Source organism: Anolis carolinensis, chromosome 2, assembly GCF_035594765.1.
Source record: "Anolis carolinensis isolate JA03-04 chromosome 2, rAnoCar3.1.pri, whole genome shotgun sequence".
Lineage (NCBI taxonomy): Eukaryota > Metazoa > Chordata > Lepidosauria > Squamata > Dactyloidae > Anolis > Anolis carolinensis.
In genome coordinates this window covers 155,447,014-155,471,963 of record NC_085842.1, presented here as the reverse complement: position 1 = coordinate 155,471,963, position 24,950 = coordinate 155,447,014, and the positions used below count along the sequence as shown (strand labels likewise).

The window sequence follows — 24,950 nt, the reverse complement described above, 5'->3', positions numbered from 1 at the left end:
GGGGAGAAATGTATCAAAGGGTTATTTTTCATCTAAAAGCATTTTGTGTTTCACCCTTCTGAGTTTCTTTTCCCTCTGATCTGGATTTGCATCCTTGTTTGGACCAGGGCTTCTTAAACTTTTTTCGTTCATGAAACCTTTCCGCCTGATAAATTTTTATGTGACCCTAAAAAATGGGGAACTATTTTCTTCCATTATGAGCTTGGAGACATCAAATGAGGGCAAGCTGAACACTTCCCCATTTTCTCTGAGTGGTGCTCATCCAAGCACTAGCAAAAGTATCTCTTTGGGGCTTGCCATTTCAACTGACTGATGAGGACAATGAGATTGTTTTTTAAAAAAAACAAAACAAAACATAAAACATGTCCACTTTACTGTTTTCATTGTACTGAGCAGTAGGGTTTGGAATGGGGAAATGCAACTGTTTTTACATTAATAAGTGATCTGAGATAAGAATGAACCCCCCCCCCCCCCGCTCCCACTTCCTGGCACTGCAACCTATCTAGTGTCATCCTTTTTAGAAGGGCTGGAAGTGCACACATGGAAGGGGATCAGCAATAAGAGGAAGATTATCCCCCTATGCTTTGGCTCTCCTTGCAGTTGAAAAATTTTAGAGGAAGGGGTGCGGCTTGATGGGGGGATTTCTTCAAAACCTTTGCAGGCCAGATGGTGAAATGTTGCGGGCCAATTCAAATCTGAAATCAGAAGGGTCTTTGATTTAAAAGTATATAGCCTTTGAATTTGAATGTCCCATTTTACTGTTTTAATTAATAGCCGGGTTTGGTTCATTGTTCTAGGATTTGGCTATGGGCTTCCATTTAAGCAATGGCAGGCGGCCATGACACAATTTATTTGGCAAGGCAAAAAGCCAAAAATTAGATTTAAATTACTACAAAATGATAAGCAAAAATGTGGCCTTGGAACTCTCTGGCCTGAAAATTTTGTAGTTTAGTTAGGACAAAAGATGAGATAACGTTAAAAAATTACAACTAGAAGGTTCTGATTTGAGATTTGGTTGACATGGTTATTTATGGTATGATAAGATCAAGGCACATGCTGATCTTAATCATTTTGTTATTTTATTAGAAGAGCTTTTTAAAGAATATGAAATAAATATAGGATGCCCTTATGAGTCTAACTGCATGAAACTTTTTATGTGAGAAAACAAAAATGTAAGAACAAATATATAATATACTGTATAAGGATCTGTTTCTGGAAGGAGGACAATTTGGAATGAAAAAATTTAAAGAGTTTGAATTAGGAGGAATATCTTTCCCCTTGTACTTCTATACATGATTAATAAAATGTTTTAAAATAGATAAGGAGTTACATGGTTTTGAGATAAAAAATGGAATTTTGAATTGTTACTGTGTACTAAATATGATCCTTTAATTGCAGATATGTGTAACTTACTATTAAAAGTAGAAATGGAAGGTAAACAAGTTAAGGATTGTACTGCAAAATGGCTCAAAATAGAAATAAAATGATGGAAAAGATATGGAAAGAAGGTTTGAAATTTATGTTATGATATTAAAGAAAAACTGTATATGTTGGAATTGTAAGCAAAAAGAAGGAACCTTTTATCACATGTGATAGATTGTAAACAAAAAGAAAGAACCTTTTATTATATGTGATAGATTTGTGAACAAGCAAAAAACCTGAATTCAGATTCATGATGGGATGAGAAAGATTTTAAAATTAAGATACAATTGAAATGTGATTTTTTTGTTGTTCGACTATGCCATGAGCACAAAGAGAAGATTTTTTTCAGTATATGACAATTTCAGGTACATTCTTATATGCATAAAGATGGAAGATACAGCTGTACCTACAAAAATTGACTAACAAAATTATACAATTTTGTGCAAGTGAACAAACTGGCAAATGTAATCTAAAAGATACTGGAAAAGTTTAAAGAATAATGGAGACTAGTGAGTGAATAGATGAGAATAAAATAGAGAACAAAAGTAATTTTAGGTTCTGGTGGATAATAAAATTTATAAATAAGTAGAAGCAATACTATGATAGAGTTTACATATTTGTGTTTTCCAAACAGCATAGTGGAGAAAAGTGTAAAGGATATGTTATACAAGCATGTTAGAAATAATCTATATCTCTATGTTAGTTTATGTAAAAGTTAGATAGTTTGTTTATGTAGTGTCATTGTAGTTAGTAAATAGTTTTCTAAATATGTATGTATGCTGTATGCTTTATTATTTCTTTTTCTTTATTATGTGTATTCTACCTTACATGTAGTTTTATATTAACTATTATCTATTAATAAAATATGCAACAAAAATGTGTCTATGGGCATTTGGGCAATATCACAGCATGCTGTTTTATAGCAATCGATGTATTAGGATCACTTTTGCCTTAGCCTTATAACATGATGTTGTTGCATTGTTGTTCAAAATGTGCTTTTCCCCCACACTGGAAATAAAACATTACTGATCCCCCTTTCCTACAGCAATTCAGTAATTATTCAGTGTGCCTGTTATAGCACATCCTACTGTCATAGAATCATGGCATTATTACAACTATATTTTTTTAAACAAAAACCAATCACAAAGCAAGGCACAGGCTACAGGAATTAGAAATGTTGCCATTAATTCAGATGAAAAAATAAGGCAAATGATGCTCTTCAAGTGCAAATGTAGTAAGGATGCGATAGAGAATGTCCACAATCAGCTACCCCCATGAGACTGGCTGAAACAAATTTCAAAATGAATAGTGCAACAAAAAGGAACATGTGATAAGGCCCTATGTCTTTTTAATGTCTGGTTTAAGCTAGACTCTGGTTTACTTTTTTAACTCAAGCACAGAATATATAGTAAAACGAGACAAAGCAGTCTCTGTGATAGCGAGGAAGGAATTAGACAGTCTAAATGTTTTACCTGTCACAACGGCAAATGAAGAAAGAAATCTTTTGTGGTGAATGGACACAGAAGCAGGGCTGCTACTTGTGAATCTGCCAACTCTGCCTTTTGCAAGCTAGTTAGCAAAGAATAGCAAATGAGAACATTGTATGACCTAAAATTCCATTCTAGTTTTTTTTATTGCTAAGCCTTAATTATAGAGTTGGAAGGGGGCTCATGGGTCATTGAGTCCAACTCCCAACCCTGTGTAGAGCTTTTATATCTCTTTTTGAAGATATCCAGATAAGGAGAACCCATCACCTCTAGCTAATTGGTTTCATTGCTGAACCACTCTTACTGTCAAGAGGTTGCTTCTAACAATCAGTTGAGATCTACTTTCCTCTTATTTCAAACCATTAGACACAAATGCATCTATGCTGTAGAATTAATGCAGTGTGACAACACTTTATCTGTCATGGCTCATTGCTATGGAATTATGGGAATCATGGCTCACAAGGTTTTTAACATTCTCTGCTAAAGAGAGTTGACGCCTCATCAAACTATAAATACCAGGATTACATAGGACTGAGACATGTCAGTGCATTAATTCTACAGTGTAGATGCATCCCTTGTTCTATCATCTGGGACAGCAGAGAACAAACCTGTATCCTTCTATTTTTGGAGCCCTTGAGGTATTTAAATAATGCATTGATGTTATCCCTTAGTCTTCTCTTCAAGCCAAACATGCCTACATCCTTCAACTTGTAGCCCATGTGGTCTCTTACAACTTTATGATTCAGTGTTGTTCTTCATACTTATCTTGCTTGTTGCACTCTTGGAGACTGTTCCAGCTTTCAATATCCTCCTTAAAATGAAGCTTCCAGAACATCAGAGGAAACCTGACCAGTACACATTATAGTGGAAACAATAGGGGTGTGCAATTCGGGAAAAACTAATCCCATTTTCAGCCATTCTCCTGTTCTGTTTTTCAGGAAGTTCCTGAAATTGGGAGGGGGGGGGGGGAAATGCCGTTTCTCAGATCTGGCAGCCAGAAGCTCAATTTTCACTTTGGGAAGATCCAGCTATTGGTTTCAATGGGGAAAATAGTGAGGCTCCTCTTTCCGTCATTTATGGCTATCAGGACGAAAATGGCCATACTTGGAGAACACATTTACCACTCTAAGCCCCCTAAGCTTCAGAGTGTTTGGATTATCCATGGATTTTAAGGATTTTTTTAAAGGAAAGAGAAATTCAAAGATGTGAACTAACAAGAAGGGCTGGGGGTGGTGGAAGGCTGGTGTACTGGTGCAGGCACACAAGTCAGAAGATAGGGCTGGGGAGGGTAAAGCAGTGACTGAGAATCAAAGAGGTGAAAGAGGGAAAATAACTTAGTTTAATGTCTTTCAGGCCTTCCCTAGCTAAATTACAAGTAAAAGTAAAAAAGGATTGAAAGATATTTAACTAAGAAAGTTTAATGCAGAAGAAAAAGGAATTCTAAAAAAGCGATCCATTCCCTAAGCACTAAACAGTGCCACTGACACACACGGAGCTAGCACATCTCTCCCTTTCAAATGCCAGCTTTGCAAAATGACATATGATTTGCTTTCTTTTTTGGATTGGCTCTGGCAAGTCTGAAGTGGGGAGGGAAAACTCGTGCACGACTGCTCTTCTCTTGTGGCAGCCAAATGCAGCAGATACAGCTGAACACTGGCCTCTGCCCACTCCGTTATGGCTGCCCCCGCCCACCCCATTTCCAGGGATTCAGCTGCCAAATCAACCAAATCTCACTAATCCGGAACAGTGACCCAATATTGTACACACCCCTAGTAACCAATTTGCCACAATAAATTTGGACTATTTCCCAAGTATTGCCCAGCAAATCTCAATCTGTGGACGATTTCAGAATTGGCCTCAACCAGAATATCAATTTTCTGAGGGATGCAGCATGAATTGATGGTAAACAAAGGAGAAGAGGTTATAATAGATGCAGTTTTTCTGTCTATTCCCATAAACTAATGTACAGTGCAAGTTTTTTTCTGCATCAACATGGTTAGTTCAGTTCTCAAAGCACTACACTGAATATTTATAATACTGGTTTTCGTTCACTAAAATAAACTATGTCATAACCAAATCTGGAATGATATCAGTCCCCACATTCAATCCACAGCATTGATGTTCTCTGTTCAGTATGGTAGAGGTACATTTTCATAGCCAAGTTCTCCTTGGAATAGCTGAAGAATCACATATCCCACCCCAAAATGAGACAAATGGTTCATATATTTCTGTCTTACAACTTCCCTGTTTGTTGAAAAGTCCTGGCACTTCTTTCTGATGAATTTGGACTAAACTGATTCTGTCTTGGCTCCCTCCTCACATTACTCAGTGACAGAAGAGGGCTTTAGTACTGATTATGAGACATGGAAGTTTTCCACAGCACTAAGATCCTCACTATAAAATCTTAACAAATCTTGCCAAGAAAATCCTATGGTAGATATGCCTTAGAACAACTTGAAAGTATACAACAACACATAGGATCAAGATTTCACAAGCAGATGTATATTCTGTCTTGTGTACAAGTGAAGACAAGCCTGAAGCTCACATACAAAATTATATGCGTGGCAATGCAAAACATTGGATGGCTTTACTGTTAAAAAAATCAAGTGACAATGTATCTAACTTCCTCTAAAAGATATGACATTTAGAAATATTATACTACTGGTAATTAGATTTTAACAGAAATGCAATGTTTCTCACAAAAGTGAGAATAATTGTGATCACATCAGCTGTGTGCCTGATAGGGACAGAAAGAATATTCACAAATGGGAAAAGGGAGGATTTGTGTGGGGAGTGACTTCTATGGAAATATGATATTTACTCGAATCTAATGCTAATCTTTTTAAGCAAAATTACAGGTGCACATTAGATTCAATAGCTTGCTAGAATCACACGTGTAAACCCTTCTGTGCCCCTCCATCAAGTTGAGACTGCTGAACCCGCCAGCCTAAGCCAGATGGAGGGGCACAGTCTCCCAACTGGCCTCATTTACAAGGCCTTCAAAACCATCCCCTCAGATTTGAAACCTCCTGAATAAGACCTTATTTGGGAAGCTGCCTCCCGTCCATCACCTAAACTCATCAGCCTCAACCTGATGCCTGTTGGCTATTCCAAGGTGGGCAACGGAATTGCTGGCAGACAATGGGAAGTTGCACAGTATATTAGACAACAAAACTTTTTTCCCAATGCACATCTTCAAAATTGAAGTGCAAATCAATGGTGCATTATACTTGAGTAAATACAGGTATTTAACATCAGGATTCATCCACACATTATATCTTGTGTGTCAAAGGGCTGGGCCTCCTACAAGGAAAAGTGAGATAATTTTGTCACATACTACCTCATCACATCGGGGCAAATTACCCCTTTGTAGCGGTTTGGGAACAGCGCCTGCAGAGTGAAATCACATGATGCTCAGTAGTCCCCTCCCCCCACCCTCGCTTGACCCTCCACGTGTTGAGGAAGTGTTGTAAGATGCTTCCTTGGGTAGTTCCTAGGGAAATGTGGCAATGCGAGTTGCTGCCCTTTCCCCCACCTGATAGGGGCAAGGACAGGCCGCAGACATGCCTTATCCCATTCCTCAATGTAATGGGGGAAGGAGGGAGGGTTTGCAGGGCATTGCGAGGTGCCACATGCACCTACTGTTTTGCCAGCAATTGCGAAATGGAGCACACCTGAGATAAGTGTGAAGAGGTCCATAAATTCTATTAAGGGCTACAGCAATCCTCCTAGATCCCCTGGCTCTTACCTTGTAAGGAAAAAAGGATGTTCTGGAGAATATATTTTCCTAATACTACTTGTAATACCATACCCCTCCCTTTTAGATAAAGTACAATAGAAAAGGAATGCATTGAGGTCAGTGTTATCATGTTGATAGCCTAATTTGGGGTGCAATGTTGCCCTTTACCTCTAATATTTAGGCCAGAACATGTTTACTGAACTTGTATTTTGAGATAGTTCCATGTTTCTGGCAATTTCTCAGTATCAACCTCACCATAAATGAGATAAATATTACGCATGTGCGATCCATGAAAAAAATGGTTCAAAACTCGCTTCGAAAGTAGGGGGAGCTGGCGCTTTGTTTCTAAAGTCATTTCCAAATTTTGAAGCAAAAAAATTAGAAACTTTCCAAAAATTTGGAATCTTCGTATGTACCTCGTTAATGGCAGATGCGCATGCGCATGAAGGAAACCATTATTGTCAATGGGTAAACTTAAGGGGCTTCTCTCTCTCTCATTTTTTGAGCTATCCTAATGAAATTTGCTACATTTACCACTGTTAGCTCATCAATTCTAAGAACGTTTGACTTATCCTCAGACTTTTGGCTAATTTTCAAATTTTTATAAAAAAACATTTTTTTAATAACAAAAATCTGTTCCTGGTTTGGAAGTGTTATTTCCTATTTCATTGTCTTTACTTTGAAAGTCATTGTTCTACTTCAGAAACTTTGTTTTGTGGCTGAAACTTTGTTAAATTGGTGGAGAGAGACTCAACAAACCATAATGTGCTATTTTTTATAGGACGATGTCCCTTGCGCAAAGACAAAGTTTTGCCATGTTTTTAGGACAGAACCAATTAGGAAATCACATGTATCAACAAGGAACAGAAATCATAGCACACCACCAAATCACTCCTGACAGATGGCCATCAGCCTCTGAATAAGGAAATCTGTTTCTGGTTTGAAAGTGCTATTTCCTATTTCATTGGGTTTGCTGGGTCTGAGAGTGTGTGACTTGCCCAAGATCACCCAGTGAGTTTCCATGGCTGAGTGGGGAATCAAGCCACAATCGTAATCCAACTCTCAAACTACTACATTACACCATGCTTAAGAGCCCCATAGAAACCAACCGGGAAGGGAAGGGGGATTTCTCTCCTGGATAGCAATGGGTTTAAGAGCCCCACAGAAACCAATCAGAAAGGGAAGGGGGTTTGCTCTCCTGGATAACCAGGAGAGAAAACGCTCCAGGCTTGGTTTCTATGGGGCTCTTAAACCCCAATGCTAGCCAGGAAATTGGTTGAATTAAAACACTTTCTCATATATCTGAAGGTTACCTGAATGTATTCCGAGGCATGGGTGCCAATGCTTCAAATTGGAAGGTTAAATTCGAAGCAGCAAACTACCTTGGAACCCAGTTCAGAACCCAAAATAGATATGAATTTATTACGATTAACGATGATTCCAATTAATTCGCCCATGCCTAATAAATATGTTTTGAGAATCCACGTCCTGTGTATAACACTTCATGGACTGTCTTAGAAATAAAATTATAGGGCTTGGAGATTTTATGACCACACTGTCATGGGGCAATTGCAACTGTGGTGAGATAAAGTAATACCATAAACCTGTATGATTGTAATTGCAAAATATTATGTGGTGCAATTCACTTTGCAACATGTATTCATTAAGGTTATGATTTGTAACTTGCTTTCTAGCTCCTAAATATCAGAGTTGTTGCTGCATAAGAGGATTTCAAAGAGATGTAGTTTTATTATTCACTTTTGCATGATGGAAAAAATAAAGGGGGAATTACAATCATTCCCCTATAAAACAAATTGGATTCTTTGGTCTGACTCAAAAGGATCATATTCAGTTCAAGACTACAGAAGCAAAGGTATACCTGTTTTACTTTTGCACATGGTTATACCGTGTACATGCATGTACGTGGATGGTGTGCATTGTGCATGGATATACATGGGTACACGTATTATTGTGCATTTCATTGCTACACAGCTGTGAATTGGAGCAATTCACTGATAAGAAGGTGTTGCACAATCATAATATAAAGTTATGTTCTATCTTCTTGTTATAAGATTATGTTTGTCCCTTCCTTGAAATTTACATGCAAATCTAGCAACTTTCTTACATTAAACCCACCAAGAGCACCCATGAACTGAGGTAGAGCTCTGACAAGTCTTGCTTTTGATGGTTTCCCCATTTCTGGTAGCCTCAGGGGAAAGGCAATGTGTACCCTCCATTCCAAAAGAATCTGATGTTACTGTTGGTAACAAGACAGTGTATTTCACTGGGCCATGCTGGCCAAGAGATTTTGGGAGTTGTGAGCAAAATATTAGATGGTGATAGAATGTGAGACTGCATAGTTTTACCCTGATCATATCTTCACTCATTCATTTAATAAGGATGTCATTGGATTACGTTATGCAGTAGGGGAATTTGAGTAAAGCTTTTCTTGACCAGTCACTCATACCTACACACAGTACAACCCCCACATCTGCAGTACTGATAACCACAATTTCACTTACCAGTGTCCAAAAACGTTGTTAACTCTAGGCATTATCCTGATCCTCCTGTGTCATTTTATAGTATGTATCACCGAAAGCCGAGTATAGCATCATGCTGGTAGAGCTAGAAATAATAGAGAGGTGTTCTCTCTAGGCATTTTCCAGGTTCTCCAACATGATACTCTGGTTGCTTGCACCAGGAGTCATTCATTTCAAGTGTGTTATTATCTGTGAAACCACAGGTTTCTAATTTCTCCAATAAGACCAAGCATACAAGCATGTTAGAAATCATCAATGGACATGGGTATTGTACCATAGTTACATAGGTTGCCTTAGGTGGATTCCTATGGAAAAATTCAAGGGCAATAGCATGAGAAAGCATTTCTCTTGGCACGTTTTGAGATAGAGAGAGGAGAGAATGAAGGAAAGCAAGAAATGGGAGTGTATCAGTAACCTCATTAATTGGTCTATTAACTAAGACATAGAAAGGCCACATAGCCAGTTGTCAGCACAATCAGAAAACACGGGTGATGCAAATCCTCATTTCTTGATACATCCTTGTGTTAATTATAAGTCTTGTTCCCTCTGTGTGGAAAAAAGGGGGAAGAGTGAAATAAACTCTTTAATATGGCATTGCAAGTGCAGTAAACAATGACTTTGTGTAATCCCTGAAACCTTTTTATGTGCCAGATGAGCAGCCATAGGGTGGGGTGGGGTGGTGTGCATATAGCGTCCCAGGTTGTAGTTCCCTTAAATTTCCCAAGCTAATAATTTCTGGGACATCACTTGTTCTCCCATTTTTATACCAGCCAAACCCAGCTAGCCCAAACAGTTATAAAGGCCGTATCTTTTCCATAAGGAACCACAAGATCTTTGCACTTTCCACTCTGCAGCTACATTTCCCCCTTCTTGCATCTCCTTCTCTTCTACCAAACCATGTCTTTCCATTCAATCCCTGCCTGTGGCCCTAGAAATTTCAGCTCTTGTTCAGCTGTACTACAACACCCAGGGAATACATCTCGGATCAGTGATTCCTGCTCATCCCGAATTTCTGGGATCAGTTGTGGAGGAGCAGGTTGCTTTGGTACCAGAAGTCTGGGAGGCATTGGATCTTGTGGTCCCAGAATTGCTATTGGGAACTGCCCACCTCCAAGGTGTGGATACAGTTGTTGTGGTGCTGGATATGGCTGTGGTTATGGGCATTCTGGGATTTGTATGCCTTGCTCCCCAAACATCACCAGGGTGACATGCAATCAGGATTTGCTGGAACCGCTCAACCTGGGAATTGATACCACAGCCCAAGCGACCAAGTGCCAAGAGAAAAATGAACTACAGTGTCTCAACAGCAAGTTTGCTTCTTTCATTGACAAAGTAAGTTGGGCAGAGACATGTAGAAATGTTCTAAACCCAAGGCTAGATGACTAAGTTTTTAAAATGTATTCAGTCAGTTGTCTAAATTAATCTGTTGTATGAAATAGGACTGAGAAAAAGGCCTCTAGCATTTTTGCATTGCCTCTGTGTTTTCTAGTGAACCATCTTGGGCTGTTCTGGTTTGTAATGCTCTGACCGTATCTATAAATAGCTCTCTGGTTACTGATTTGATGTCTAGTTCTAACCAAAATATCCATGCTATCCATACCTTGGGTGACAGGTCCAATTTTTGGAGCAGCAAAATCTGATGTTGAAGACAAAGTGGGACTTCTTGCAAGAGAGGAAGTGTTGCAAAAGCAACATGGAGCCCATGTTTAAGGAATATATAGCCAACCTGAAGAAAGAACAGGAGTGCATGGAATGTGAGAGAGCACAGCTGCAGGCAGAAATGAAAAACTGGAGAGAGGCTCTGGAAGTCAACAAAAAAAAGTGAGTGTGATTTATCACCATGGCCTGTGACCAAATTAAAATTTTGAATGCATAGCAGATCTAGGCAGATCTAATCACCCAAAACAGGCATCACTCATGGATGGTGGCTCACTAGGTATTTGACAAACTTCCTGGTTTTAATGTTTGCCCAGGATCAAAAGAATTGGGGGATGAGATGAAGCCATCCAAAGCCCAGTTAATAAGCAGCATTTACTAAGTTGGGCAGTTTGCCTCCAAGTATTCCTTCCACCCATTGTTATAGCTCTGGCATGCATGGATGCAAGAATGTACAAAAATAACATATATTCTCAAAAATTGGTGTTTTTAAATTATTTCTTCTAGCAGCCATGGAATTTTGAAAGCCATAGCCAAAAAAGTAATTGTCAGCTCTGCTGCTGATATGAAATGCAGCTTATTACAAGCATTGCTATCCAAGCAGGGTGAAGTTTGTGAAGTTTAGGAAGTCCATGGCCTGATGAATATTGAGCTGATTATAGATAATCTTTTCAAGGATATTATCAAAGTAGTAAACAAATCCTTATGCATGCAAGGTTCCATCCTAAGCATTGCAAAAAGAGGGTAAAGAAGCACATGGAAGGATTAGAAGAAAATGTACACATGCCAATCCAGATATTTAGATATACATTTGGAAACAATTACTACAATTTAAATAGAAAACTCAGTCTATCTCATCATAGGGGCAAGGCTTATGATATGATGACTTTTGTACTTGGCTGCTTAGTCTACTGTCAAGATGCTAAATGTTGATGGGCAACTGGCCTCTCTTTTGGATTTTGATCTCCATTTTTTAAACCAAACTTCAGGCTAAATGTAGTTTTACCTCAACTAGAGTAGACCCATTGAATCAATGCAAACTTAGTAAGTTAACACTTTCACAGGCTCCATTGTTTTAGGGAATCTGATCTGATACTAGAAACTGGTCTCAGGTCTTGGATGAGGCAATCCTTCCAATGGAGAGCACTTCCAAACATGACATTATCTACTTAGAGAGCTCTTCAAAGTGAGAACTGTCCTCTTTAAAACAGTAGCAAATAGTCCTTTGATGTGAAGTACCTCAGAAGTCCTGTTTTGTCTATATAATTATTTACTTTAATTATTAAATTTACATCTCACCTTTATTCCACAACAAGGTTGCTGGCATAGTTGTTAGAATCAAGTTCTGCAAAAGGAAGTGATTTATTAAAACAGAAGTAATGTTTAATACATCAACAGTTTACAGATTAGATTCTAGACTGATCGTAAACTCAGGAAAAATGGGGGATTTCATGAGCACCACAAGAAATTGTGAAAATGTTAATAAAACACTTCCCTCACCAGGTTTGAAGAGGAGTGCCACCGACGAACATGTACTGAAAATGAGTATGTGTCCATTAAAAAGGCAAGTGACAAAAACACTTCTGAAAAGCAATCTACATTTCTGTACTTAACTGCATTTGGGTGTTATTAAAATTCCTGGGCCTTGACTGGTGATAATGGCAAAACATTATCATTTCTTCCTAAAGTTGTTCAACATTTTCCCCTTTAAATTCCATATTGCTGCAGGAGGTGGATTGTGTTTTCATGGACAAATCAGAAAAAGAAGCTAAAGTCCAGGCTTTGATGAAAGACCTCTTCTTTTACAAACCCACCTTTTATCAGGTAAGATGTGTGTTAGTAATGCTATGATCTAAAGTGTGCTTCTGAGAAAGGATTTTGGAAGCTTAGATAGAAAATCTAAATTGAGATTAAAAGAACTGAGATGTTACAATACCTCAGACATAAAGCAGGTATTTTGGCTGAGGATGACAGATACATGGGTGGCGGAGAGAACATTTGAATTGGTTTTGTATAATAGATATCCCTCCCATGCTATTGGCCATAAGAGTGGCACTGAACTCACAGTCTAGCCAACTAAAGCCAATTAATATGCTATGGATCTCCTACTCAGAAGCTATTACCTGGCCACACCTATAGCATATAATAATAATAATAATAATAATAATAATCATCTTCATCATCATCATCATCATCATCATAAAAAATATTTCTAGACCTCCCTTTCTCCCTGAAGGGACTCGGGGCAGTAAAAGTATGGGTGAATTAGCTTACAGTCTTTCCTGCGCAGTTCCAGGTAACATGCTCAGTGGTGAAGAATAATGGACAATAGTAAAAAATTCAGATTGGGCAAAACTGACTTTCCTCGATAAAACCTAAAGGACCACATGGCACAGTGCAGGACCAGCTCACGCATTCCATCATAAGCACTCAGGAAGGACAGTGGGATAAAGTACAATTGACTAATAAGGGTATACAAAACATATTAGGGATATATACCTCATTTGAAAGTTTTCAGCTTCTGCAAAACCTGGTATTACAACACAAGAGTAAAATGATATGTGATTTCTGTTTATGTCACAAAAAAGGTGCATTTGCACAAAACATTGATTTTCACACACAAAATGAGATTACACCAGAAAAAATCCCAGGAAAAATAATAAATATTTTAAACATACACATAAGCTTTTAAAATTTGCATTTTTAATCATTGTACCTGAGAATGAAATAACCATAGCTATGAATTCCTAAGGATTATAAGTCTGCCAGAAGAGGAGGAGGGAATAAAGCATTATCTAGGCTAGTGATTTTCAAGTTTAGATACTCCCTGTGGTATTTTGGTTACAACTCTCCAAATCTTTTCCTGTTGGCAATGCTATCTGGTGAGTCAAGATGTAGTCCAAAATCACCTGGGGAAGCAAGGTTGGGAACCCATGGTCTAAACTAAGTTGAGCTTTAGAGCTTTTTCAGTCAAGAACTTTATGGGTCAAATTCCCACCACCTTAGGACATATTTATAGAATAATAGAAATCAAGTATGCTTGGTGGGCTTTTGGCACAAATGGATTCCCACAACACTTGCTGCCACATGTTTGGGAGAAATTATCCAAAATGTGAGTGTCAAAGCCAAAGTTTCAAAGTCCCTCAAGAGCAACCCAATTTCCCATTGAAAGAACATCATATATGGGCAGTGGGACAGGAGAGAGATCAAATGTATTTTCTATCTCCTCAGAAAGCTGAGAGATTAAACCCCAAGTCATTTTTGTGTTAACAAAAACAGACATTCATAGCACTAACAGTGTCTCCCTGTTTCTGTTCAATTTGTCTTGTAGGAAATCCATGAGCTTCAGTCTTGTATCTCAGACACCTGTGTCACAGTACAGATGGACAATAGCCGAGGTCTGAATATGGATTGTGTTATGGAGGTATACAGGCGTCAGTTTGAAGAAATCTCCTCCAGGAGCCGGGCTGAAGCTGAAGCATGGTGCCGTTGTCAGGTAGGTCCCACATTTAAAATGCAGATGTGCCAGTGTGTTGAAAAAGTGGGTAAAGGAAGACAACTGACATATCACATTGGCAACCTGAAGTAAAGAGTGGGCGCTGTGAGTAGAACAGAAGTGGGCATTGTGATGAGGGCAGAATCCTTTGTGGATAGGAATCAGCAAACAAAGCCAGAGTCAACCCTTCCATCAGTCAGAGCGAAGCTGCCACCCCAGGCAACTGATTTTAGGATGTTGTGAAAGAGTAGCACATTGTTAGCTAGGTAACTAATTGAACAATTAGTCCTCCACATTTGTGAGTTCAACTTTTGTGGATTTGAGTAATATGGTCTTTCTAGGAATAGCTAGGTCCTGTGGTCAGCTCCTGCTGGATTAGCACTGGAGGACCTACAGATTTCTAGAGAAGTGTTCTCTCAGATTAAAAAAAAAATTAAAAGTTTTTTTCCAGACGTTCTACACCCCTAAACACACCAAACGTTGAGAGCCTACTGTGCTTTTGCTCCCAAGGAGCAGAAGCATCTGTCTACAGTTACATAATATGGCATAGGAAATAGCCTGGGACATCATGCTAATTTGCTTAAACCTAGAATAAACCTGATTATTCAGGTTTTAAAATGTTGACCTTATCACATGAGCCAGGCAAAATGTTTTGCTTCTCCTGGCTTTGGCAAAGAAATGGGTGGGGGACCAGAGTGAATCCGTCATCTCATTCACCGCTCCCTCACAGCAAAGCTTTTGCCATCACATACCGTATGAGAAGCATCACCTGAGTGGCGAGGTTCTGTACTGGCTCCAATGGAGCCAGCACAACACAAACAGACTCTCATGTTGGGAGGGAAGCATCATACAACACTTTCTCTCCAGTTGTGGGCAGGGCCTCTGCCGGAAGTCCTGTGACATTGCGGGATGGGCAGCATACCCATCCATCTCCGGACTGCTGGGAAAGTGTCCTAGGATGCTTCCCAAGTATGGAGGTACAAAATTTGCCTTAGTTCCTAGAGCTTGAAAATGAAACTGCATAGCTTTGGAGATAGGATGGGGTAATCCCCTTCCAAAGCTCCATAATTTCATTTTCAAAGCCCATGAAACTGAGGTAAGTCTCATGCCTCTGTATGAAGGCTTTGTCTCTATTTTTAGGGATTAATTGAGGGATGGGGAAGGGGATGATGGCCTTGCCCACTCATGTTTATAGCAAATCGCTATGGGTGGGTATTTGGCAACCTCCAGCCCCTCCCCATGCAAAATGTTTGAGTAGGCAAAATGAATATTTATTTATTATTTATTTCCATCATTTATATCCCGCCCTTCTCACGCAAAGGGACTCAGGGTGGCTCACACTCTGGCAGAACATCAAAGTAGGTAGCCAGAGATGGTACATAACATGAACAAATCTGAAAGGCTCAATATTCTGCCCCTAGTATTATGGGTTATTATACTTTTGGAAAAATGAGATTACCTTTTTTTTAAAAGGGGGGGGGGGAATGGCTACTTCTAGAGACTCCCAGAAGAGGCAATCCACCCTTATTTGTCCCAGAAAAAGGTGGTCAGAGGTTTAGGGACCAGACAAGTAGCCTTGGGGATCCACATGCACCCACAGGACCATATTTTGCCTACCCCAGTATTGGAGATTTTCAGAGTAGAAGTGAAGTTTGGACTGTCTGTACTGGATAAAGCTCTAAACTTTTAACATTGGCATTACTCTACAACAGTTATTTAGTCAAGTATATCAGTGCACAAAGGCCTCTTCTACACTGCCCTATATCCCAGGATCTGATTCCAGATTATTGAATTATCCCAGATCATCTGGCAATGGAGACTCATATAATCCAATTCAAAGCAAATAACCTAGGATCGGTTCCTGCGATATAAGGACAGTGTAGAAGAGGCCTTAGTATCTTTCATTGCTCTGTCCTTCAGCCATGCTATAATAATTCATGCTCTGAGCAGATCACTACAGCAGAATGGATTTCCTTCTCGCCTGTGCAATTGATGTCCAGTAAAATAGACTGGAGGTGTGTTAATCATTTATTGTAACTTTCGTTGGTGGGTGGTTGGATACTGTTCTTATACCAATAGCTATAGCTGCATGGGAGCTTTGACAGGGAACAGAATAATTATTCACACAGTCTCTGGCATTTCCCAGCAATATTCTTTTCTCTTGTGCCTCAGTATCAGGAGCTGAAAACTACCGCTGCCAAACACTGTGACAACCTACGTCATGTCAAGGAAGAACTTAGTGAGATAACAAGAGTTGTTCACAGGCTGGAGTCAGAAGTTTCAAATGTCAAAGCCCAGGTGAGAAGGAACGTTATTGACCTTGGAACTATGGCTGTAAAGTTGTCTTCCTGTATTGAAACTGTATGTTGGGACAATTACAGCTATTGCATGTAATAAAGGAACCAGTTGACTTCAGTTTTTGAAATAAATAATTGGCATAGGCCTCCTATATTCCACTATGTCACAACAATGCCAACTCACAACTTTAGCACATTTTACTCTCTCATTTCTTTTCTAAAACAGCTATGTCTACATGTATTGTTCTTGATGCTGAAGAGATGTATTTGAAACCAATTTCTGTTGGAAGATTATGGCAAGAAAGTATGTAGGGATATTTGCATGGGAAGATATGAGCAGGATTTCCTTGACACCTCTCAGTTTGGAAAATACTCTGAAATGTATATGTGACTTATAAAGTTTATAGCAAGAAGAGCAAGAATTATGATTAAAGGGAATCAGAATTATAAAATAAATTGCTAAAGAGGACGTGCAGGGCCATATTGTCCATTCTCCTTTTATTGCAGAAATTAGCTACTAAGTACCCCTAAGAAGTGCATATATCCACCCTCTGTTTAAACATCTCCAATGGAGACTCCCAACATTTCCAGAAGCAGGCAAACAACTTGTACCATCAGAATAATTTTCTTAATGTTCTGTCAGAATCTCTTTTCTTTTTAATTTCAATCTGAACTGAAACAGAGAAGACATTGCAAATGCTATCCAATGCTCAGGTAAGAAGATGAACTAAGTTCACTTCATGTGTTGTCAGTTAAGATCTTGTGCCTTTTCCTCACAGTGTACCAAGCTAGAAGAAGAGGTGGCTGCTGCCGAGGAACGTGGAGGCATTGCTGTGAAAGATGCCAGGTGCAAACTAGTTGAGCTGGAAGATGCCCTACATAAGGCTAAGCAGGATATGGCTTGCCAACTACGGGAGTATCAGGATCTAATGAACATGAAAATGGGCTTGGATATAGAGATCACTACATACAAGAAGCTGCTGGATGGAGAGGAACTAAGGTGCGGACCCTTGGGTTAATTAGCATAGTTTGCCAAATGAATCACACTTGTCAGGTGTTACAGACAGCACTTGAGACCTTTTCGATCATTACTTTTATTCCTGGCCGAAGACAATCTTTGAGAGAAAGGACAAGATTGTGTCCACCATTTCATGTACAGAACCAAATTGGGATAGCAGTTGAATCTGAGTTTTTTTGTTGATGACAATGAATCTGGTTAAAGTTAACTTTTCTGCTAGCCATAACCTATAATGCATTGGAATTATCTTGAGATCTAAAAATAGTCCCAGATTCACTGCATGCAAGCTCTCCCCTTTTAACCAGGTAAAAGGTGTCAGGGCACATATTTTATTTTTGCCTTTTTCATCTGTTTCATTGTTGTTTCATGAGGTTCTAAATAACTGGTTTAATAATTTTGGTTGATTTTAACATTTTGTGAACTTGTTCTGCTATAGACCAGTTTGATTGTTTTTATGCAAGCAAATGATGTAAAAGTAAGCAAATTTGTTTAGTAATCTGCTTTCCACTTCTTTCTCATTAGGATGGGTGATGGAGACTGTGCTGTGAACATCTGTAAGTATTCTGGTGACCTTCTACCCTTCTCTGCCTGTTGCCTATTATTACTTACAGGACTGTATATAACCAAGTGACTGTTAATACTGTTGGCCAGACCATAGTGGGATAGAAGGGAAAAGAAACAGGAACCAAAAACACTTCTACACTGCCATATAAAATCTAGAGTATCTGCTTTGACCCGGATTATATGGCAGTATAATCCAGTTCAAAGCAAATAATTTGGATTGAAAATTGATTGGATTGAAAATCTAGATTATATGGCAGTGTAGAAGGGGAATTCTGTGAGGTCTAAAGGTTGTGGTTGTGGGCTCTAGAGGCAGGAAATGATGGTGACTAAGGACTGAAAGGGAAAGGCTCAACCGAGACATGAGGTAAGGTCACATTAATGGAAAGACTTTCATGCAGGTGAGAAGAAAGTTGTTTTTGCCACTCCAAATCTGACCCTTGCCTATTCCAACGTCTCATTTTTTTATGCCCAACCTGACTCCGGGCAAGTCTAGACCAGGCAATTTGTCACATGGTCAGGCAGTGCCCCTGCTCTGCCAAGGCAGCATGCATCTCACCTCCATGTTTCCACTGCCATGCCTAACCGACCATGAAAATTCATATCAGCTCCTGGGCATCACAGGTGCTTCTGCTGTTATCAGAATAGGGTACCGACATAACCATGAAATGGAAGGGAAAATTGGCTGGTTGCAAAAGTAACAGTGCCAATGTCAGAATGGTGAGACTGCACAACCAGGAAGAAGTGGGGGGCTCCCCCTCCTTCTTTTTGGCCATACAGACACCCTGCTCTGAAATCAGCAGAGATGTCTGCAATGGCCAAGAATTCGCATGGAGGTCCATGACCGGCTAGGAATGGTGATGGCATTGACACAGAGAAAGAGATGAGAGCAGATAAAGGGTACTGGTGCTGGGGTCTAGTTTGGACACCAGCACTCTTTCTCTAACTGTCCAGACTGCACCAAATCCACTCTTGAATTTCCAGCAAACTCTGGAGTATCCCCAACTATGCCCAAAATCAGTTTAAACCGAACAAAATCAGTTTAAACCGAAAAACCCGATACTCACCAAAGTAAGTGTGTGTCCTGAAGATACCCAGCTTTCCATTCTGGGTGACCCAAGGTTTTTGCTAGTGTAGACAAAAGCCCTGAAATAAAATTAGTATCCAGGGCAGGCATGAGTTAATTGTAATATGTCACTGATGTGTTTATTTTCCTTCCATCGCTTTTCCTGCCTTTGCAGCTGTACGAAGGAGCCAGGGTGCAGTTGTAGGTGGCTCTGATCCACGGCCTCCATGTGGACCTCATGTGTTATGTGGACCCAACAAAAGAACTGTGACAACCTGTGGTCCAAGCAGAGAGAGGTGCATAGACACTATGCTGCCTTGTACTGCTGCTCACTGTATGAACACTTGTTCACCAAGTGGAGATCTGTGCTCTCTTCCAAGGGGGTTCAGCTGTGAGAGTGGAAAGTGCTCTAACATCAAATGTGTAACATCCATTGGCCCCTATGGACAAAGATACTAGGAACCTACCACTGTGGAAAGGCAGCAACAGTAACTGAATAATGCTGCCTACTAAGAGCAGTATTTCTTGAATCAGTGGATTTGCAGATGAGCAATCAAACCAAAATCTTTGCAGCTTGGGAAGTTGCTTTATTGTCAGTCCGATATGTCCAGAATACTAAATTGATCCCTCTGTCCCATCATCCATTTGCCCAATGTGTGTGAAATATCAGGTTCACTTGATGCTTACTGCAGTCAAATATGTCTCCTTAAACATTGTAGTAGTTGACTTATCTCCATTGACTTCAACTACACCAGTGGTTCTTAACCTGTGGGTCCTTAGGTGTTTTGGCCTACAATTCCCAGAAATCCCAACCAGTTTACCAGCTGTTAGGATTTCTGGGAGCTGAAGGCCAAAATATCTGGGGACCCACAGGTCAAGAGCCACTGAACTACACCAACTATGGATTCAAGAAGTACTTTGCAATTTCTGCCATTCTGTAGTTTAAGACCTTCAAAAGCATTCTTGTCAGCCAAAATAACACTGTGAATATAGTGAACAAGCTTGTTGCTTCAGTAAATAACGCCTTTAAACCCAAGCGGTTAGCAATTCCATTACAACTGAACATTAATATATTCCTTTCAAAATATTTGAATTGGCATTAAGGGGCAAGAATAATGGCTTTTTCATCCATTCATTCAACGGGCAACTTGAAGCTGTAATCCTGTGAAAACTTGAAATTAGGCCCCATGGACTAAGTGGAATTTACTTCTGAGCTTCTGTGCATGGGATTACGTGGAAAATATGCATTTTGACATTCGGACTCCAGCTGATTTTATTTGATACTTCAACACTTTTCTGTGCAATAAGTTTCTGCTTGCATCCTGTTTGTGAATTTTCTAATTCTAATAAATTGACTGTGCTAAGCAAACAAAACAGAACAAAAGATTCCACTTTTATCATTATCCTTTCTACCAAAGTAAGGCAGGGATGGGATCGTCTCTATAAAACAAGGGCTAAGCAATTTGAGGGCCACAAGAAGTCCAAGGTGGTGAGTTAAGGGCTACACATGTTTACATATATGTATGCATCATACACTTCGACATTTCACAGATCAAAATGGACATGTGTGGCCAAGCAACATTAATATTGTCAAGATGCAAACATTATTAAGAAGCGCACAAGCTAGGAAATGTTACAACAGTTTCCTTTTGCCTATCACAGTGGTTCTCAACCTGTGGTTCCCCAGATGTTTTGGCCTTCAGCTCCCAGAAATCCTAACAGCAGGTAAACTGGCTGGGATTTCTGGGAGTTGTAGGCCAAAACACCTGGGAACCCACAAGTTGAAAACCACTGTCCTATCATGTCTGCGATGTCATAATGGGGTGTCCACGTGAGCAGGAAGGAGGAGGAAGAGCAACATCACAGGGGTCATCTATACAAACCATTTATGCAATTTCAAAATTGTATTGAAGAAAGCGGTTTTGCTGCACAGATAATTACATAGAAAATCCCATGACCAGTTTGAGGCCCAGATTATGATTACACAAATTAAGGGGTTTCTTTCCTCCCCTTTTGTGGGAGTTTGTTGTCTGGCTGCTGTATTTTGAAGTTAGGTTTGAACTGCATCAAATGGGGCCACAGATGCCATCATACTGGCCAGGCACCTGCACAGAGCTTCATGGCTAGTAGGGAGTGGTAGAAGTAGCATGGGCATGAGCTTCCCCAACCAATGCCTTTCTTGCCTTAATCCAACTTTGCCTAAAGCAGGACAAAGTTGGATTAAGACAAGAAAACCCAAGATTCTCACAGGAGGTCAGCACACAGCATGAGGACAGACAGCACTGGAGTCAAAGTGAGACTGCTTTTCTTGTTCATGCAGACTCACCCTAAGATATTTGAGCTTTTGGGATGAAAAAGAGATGGAGATTTGAACTAAAGACTGCATTTTCATTTCATCACACACAGTTTCTGTCTTCACAACATGCCTGGGAAACATTGCCAATGAAAACATGAAGATGAAATGTCAGATTCCCAGCTACCAGCATTGCCATTACAGCCACCCACATTGCTGGAACTGGATCACAGGGCAGCATGCAACCTATAGTTAAGAATATGAATTAGTCTCCAGTGTTAATATTGCATGTTTTATGTTGATTTTAACGATTGTTTTTACTGTAATTGATGTTTTTATTGAATAACTGTTTTATTGCTGTGTTTTGATATTTGATTGTTTTATCGGGCAAGGCCCCATGTAAGCTGCCCCGAGTCCCTTCAGGGAGATGGGGCGGGGTATAAAAATAAAGTTGTTGTTATTATTATTATTATTATTATTATTATTATTATTATTATTATTATTATTATTATTATTATATCAATAAACAAACATACAACTATCTAATGCTTGAATTGAGTTGAAAAGCCTGAAAAGTGGAAGTGTATGACCTCTAGTGGCTAATGTCTAAAGTGGAATGGTTGGAAGGCAGAGCACACAGATTCTGCAGGCAAATGGAGACCCTGGTGGCATAAACAGGTGAAAGAAAAATCTACATCAAAGTGTAATCTTAGCAGAAATATATGTCGATGGCAAAGCATACTTTTGCACGTAAGAAAATCCATGAAAATTCCAGTTTAAGGAAGTGCAAATGAAGAAGAGCCAAAGACTCTAGCTAAAAGAGTCGTAGGTAGCTGAAAAGCTAAGGGGCACATTAGCTCCCTAGAGCCTTGAAATGTCTCACCCCTCACACACCCCTAAATATCTCCTAAATACCTCCTAGGATCTTGGGGGGAATTCTCACTATGTTTTGAGGTTTTCCTGGGGCCTTCTGAAAGTATTTTGGAACAAACTAAATTATTAGGATAACATTTTGACCCCTGGGCTGGCCGAAGAAAGGAGAGTACTCCATATGTGATTGAAATGTCCTCCATTCCCCTAGAGACATTTCGAGGATAATTTTGAGGATTTTTCAATCCCTGGGAGACAGAAAAATGGCCTTGGAAATAACATGTTTGCCCATTTGTGAGTAACATCAAAGCTAAGCAACTTCAGTGAGGCACAGGGGCCAGTTCATCCTTGAAACAGCCATGTGTTCCCAACCACACTGAAATTTGGAAGTGAATCATGCTGCTGGTTTGGGATAAATATCTTTGAAGTCAGGCCGCATATGCAAATTGAAAAAAATGTGTTTCATTGCTGCTAAATTCAGCGTAATTGTTTGTGGATAGGGTTGACTCCACAAATATGGCCTCAGAAGACCACATGACCTGCAGGCCACATGTTGCCCACCACTCTGCTGTGTCTTAAACAGGTACAGTATATGGAAGAATTGGAGTTGTAGCTCGTTTGTGTCATGCTACCTACATCTGTTCCAATTCCCTTTTCTATACAACAATTTGAGATGTAGCCCTTTCCTTCTTTCCAGCGTTAGGAAAGAGTTTTGCTCAAAACATTAGTAATACAGGGCTGGAGGAATGAACTTAACCAAATGCAGCTTTTCTCAACCTTTTTACCATGTAGGAATCCTTGAAATAATTTTCAGGTCTCAGGGAACCTTTTCATGAAAATTATCTTTCATTTTAAAAGATTTTTAAAATCACAATCTCTTTCGGAACAACTAATGGCATGTTGTGGAACCTTAGCAAGTCAGGGAACCATAGTTGCCATCCCTGATTTAAGGTCATCATTTGTCAGTATCCCATCAAGTCATAAAGCCTGGCGTGCCTAGAGCCTAACAGGTAGGTAAAGAATGTGCATTCCACTTGAAATCCTGTGACTGCCTCCTGCAGACGTTGGAAGTTTGTAGTTTAGGGAGGGGCTCTTAAAATGCTCAGTCAAAGAGTTTTCACTACACTTCAAATCCCAGAATTCTTCAGAAGGCAATTTGAACAATAGCAGTCTGTCTAACAGGTGGATAAGCAACAGCCATGTTCACCCATTGAAGCCGCTGATAGCATAGTGGGTTAAAGCCTCGTGACCTGAAGGTTGGGTTGCTGACCTGGAGGCTGCTAGGTTCGAATCCAACCTGGGGAGAGCGTGGCTGAGCTCCCTCTATCAGCTCCAGCTCCATGTGGGGACATGAGAGAAGCCTCCCACAAGGATGGTAAAAACATCAAAACATCCCGGCGTCCCCTGGGCAACGTCCTTGCAGACGGCCAATTCTCTCACACCAGAAGCGGCTTGCAGTCTCAAGTCGCTCCTGACATGAAAAAAAATGTAACTTTGCAAAAAATAGGACTTCTAATCATCAGCCCTGGAAATGAGAGTGGTTGAAGGAGGGGAGGTGTTTGGTTGAGGCAGAGGTTTTTCTTTTTTTCTTTTTTCCTGGGGGATTTTTTGTTTTCCTTTAACTTCACGCTTTGCTTGCTTTCTTGGTGGGAATATAGCAGAAACAAGTAATGGCAAAGGCTTGATGCCAAGCAGATAGCTAGGTAGGCTTATCTAACAATTATGAAGATTTCACAGCAAAATCCCACACACAGTCTTGGTATTCTGGTAATCACATGGGAGACAAGGAGAGGGAGAGACCTTGGAGACTTGCAGTGTACTTCAAGTTTGGCAGAAGCTGATTATAATCTGCCACTCTTCCCTGTCCCCTCTGAGCTTAGATGCAATCCTCACAGTAGTTTGGGGAAGAGATTAATTTCCCCAGACATAGTAAATTGTTGTGAATTCCCCTGCTTCTGGTACAGATAAAAAGTACTAGAATCTGGTTCTACATTTGATCTGGTTCTACATTTCCCCTGCATTTTGATACCTTTCTTTAGAGGTCTTTAATTATGGAAAGCATTTCATACTTGATAACTGCCTACTACTGGAGACAGTTGCTGTATCAGCCAACTCAGCAATAAAAAATGTCTAGTTTTCATAGATGGCTAATATGAAAAAGAAGCTTGATGAAGTTACTTCTTTAAACAACAATCAAGATTTTGAGCATGCAGACTTTGTTCCAAACAATAACTTTTCCAAAGCTCTAAACATGAAGTACAGCTATATCACACAGATTTAGGTCAAACTAAATGGGATATAGAAGGTTGATGTGTGGTTCTTCCTGAACATACATGCATACATATGAAAAGATGTAACAATGTGGTGCTCTGAACTGGATCACAGTTGTAATGCTAGAAGGGAGGTGCTCTGAGGAAACAGGCTGTGTCTGCAAAAGCTTATGCTAGAAATATCTTCTCCATTCGTCTTAAAGACGCTATGGGATTCCTTTATGCCTTTTAATGA

The 24,950-nt window shown here is 39.8% G+C and overlaps 1 protein-coding gene across 1 annotated transcript; it reads left to right on the top strand.

Annotated features, from left to right (window-relative positions):
• The first annotated feature begins 14,226 nt into the window (after positions 1 to 14,226).
• Positions 14,227 to 20,702, top strand: LOC100562411 (keratin, type II microfibrillar, component 7C). Its single transcript, XM_062969380.1, has 5 exons — positions 14,227 to 14,340; positions 16,426 to 16,638; positions 17,417 to 17,637; positions 18,178 to 18,209; positions 19,458 to 20,702. Exons 1-5 carry the CDS (start codon positions 14,227 to 14,229, stop codon positions 19,739 to 19,741), a joined length of 864 nt encoding a protein of 287 aa, XP_062825450.1. The 3' UTR covers positions 19,742 to 20,702.
• Positions 20,703 to 24,950: the final 4,248 nt, after the last annotated feature.

Bases quoted from the DNA above. Each gene is read 5' to 3' on its own strand.
- LOC100562411 (XM_062969380.1), top strand. From the start codon at position 14,227: ATGGACAATAGCCGAGGTCTGAATATGGATTGTGTTATGGAGGTATAC. The intron at 17,638-18,177 runs GTGCGGACCCTT...CTTTCTCATTAG, and splicing joins CTGGATGGAGAGGAACTAAG to GATGGGTGATGGAGACTGTG. The intron at 18,210-19,457 runs GTAAGTATTCTG...CTGCCTTTGCAG, and splicing joins AGACTGTGCTGTGAACATCT to CTGTACGAAGGAGCCAGGGT.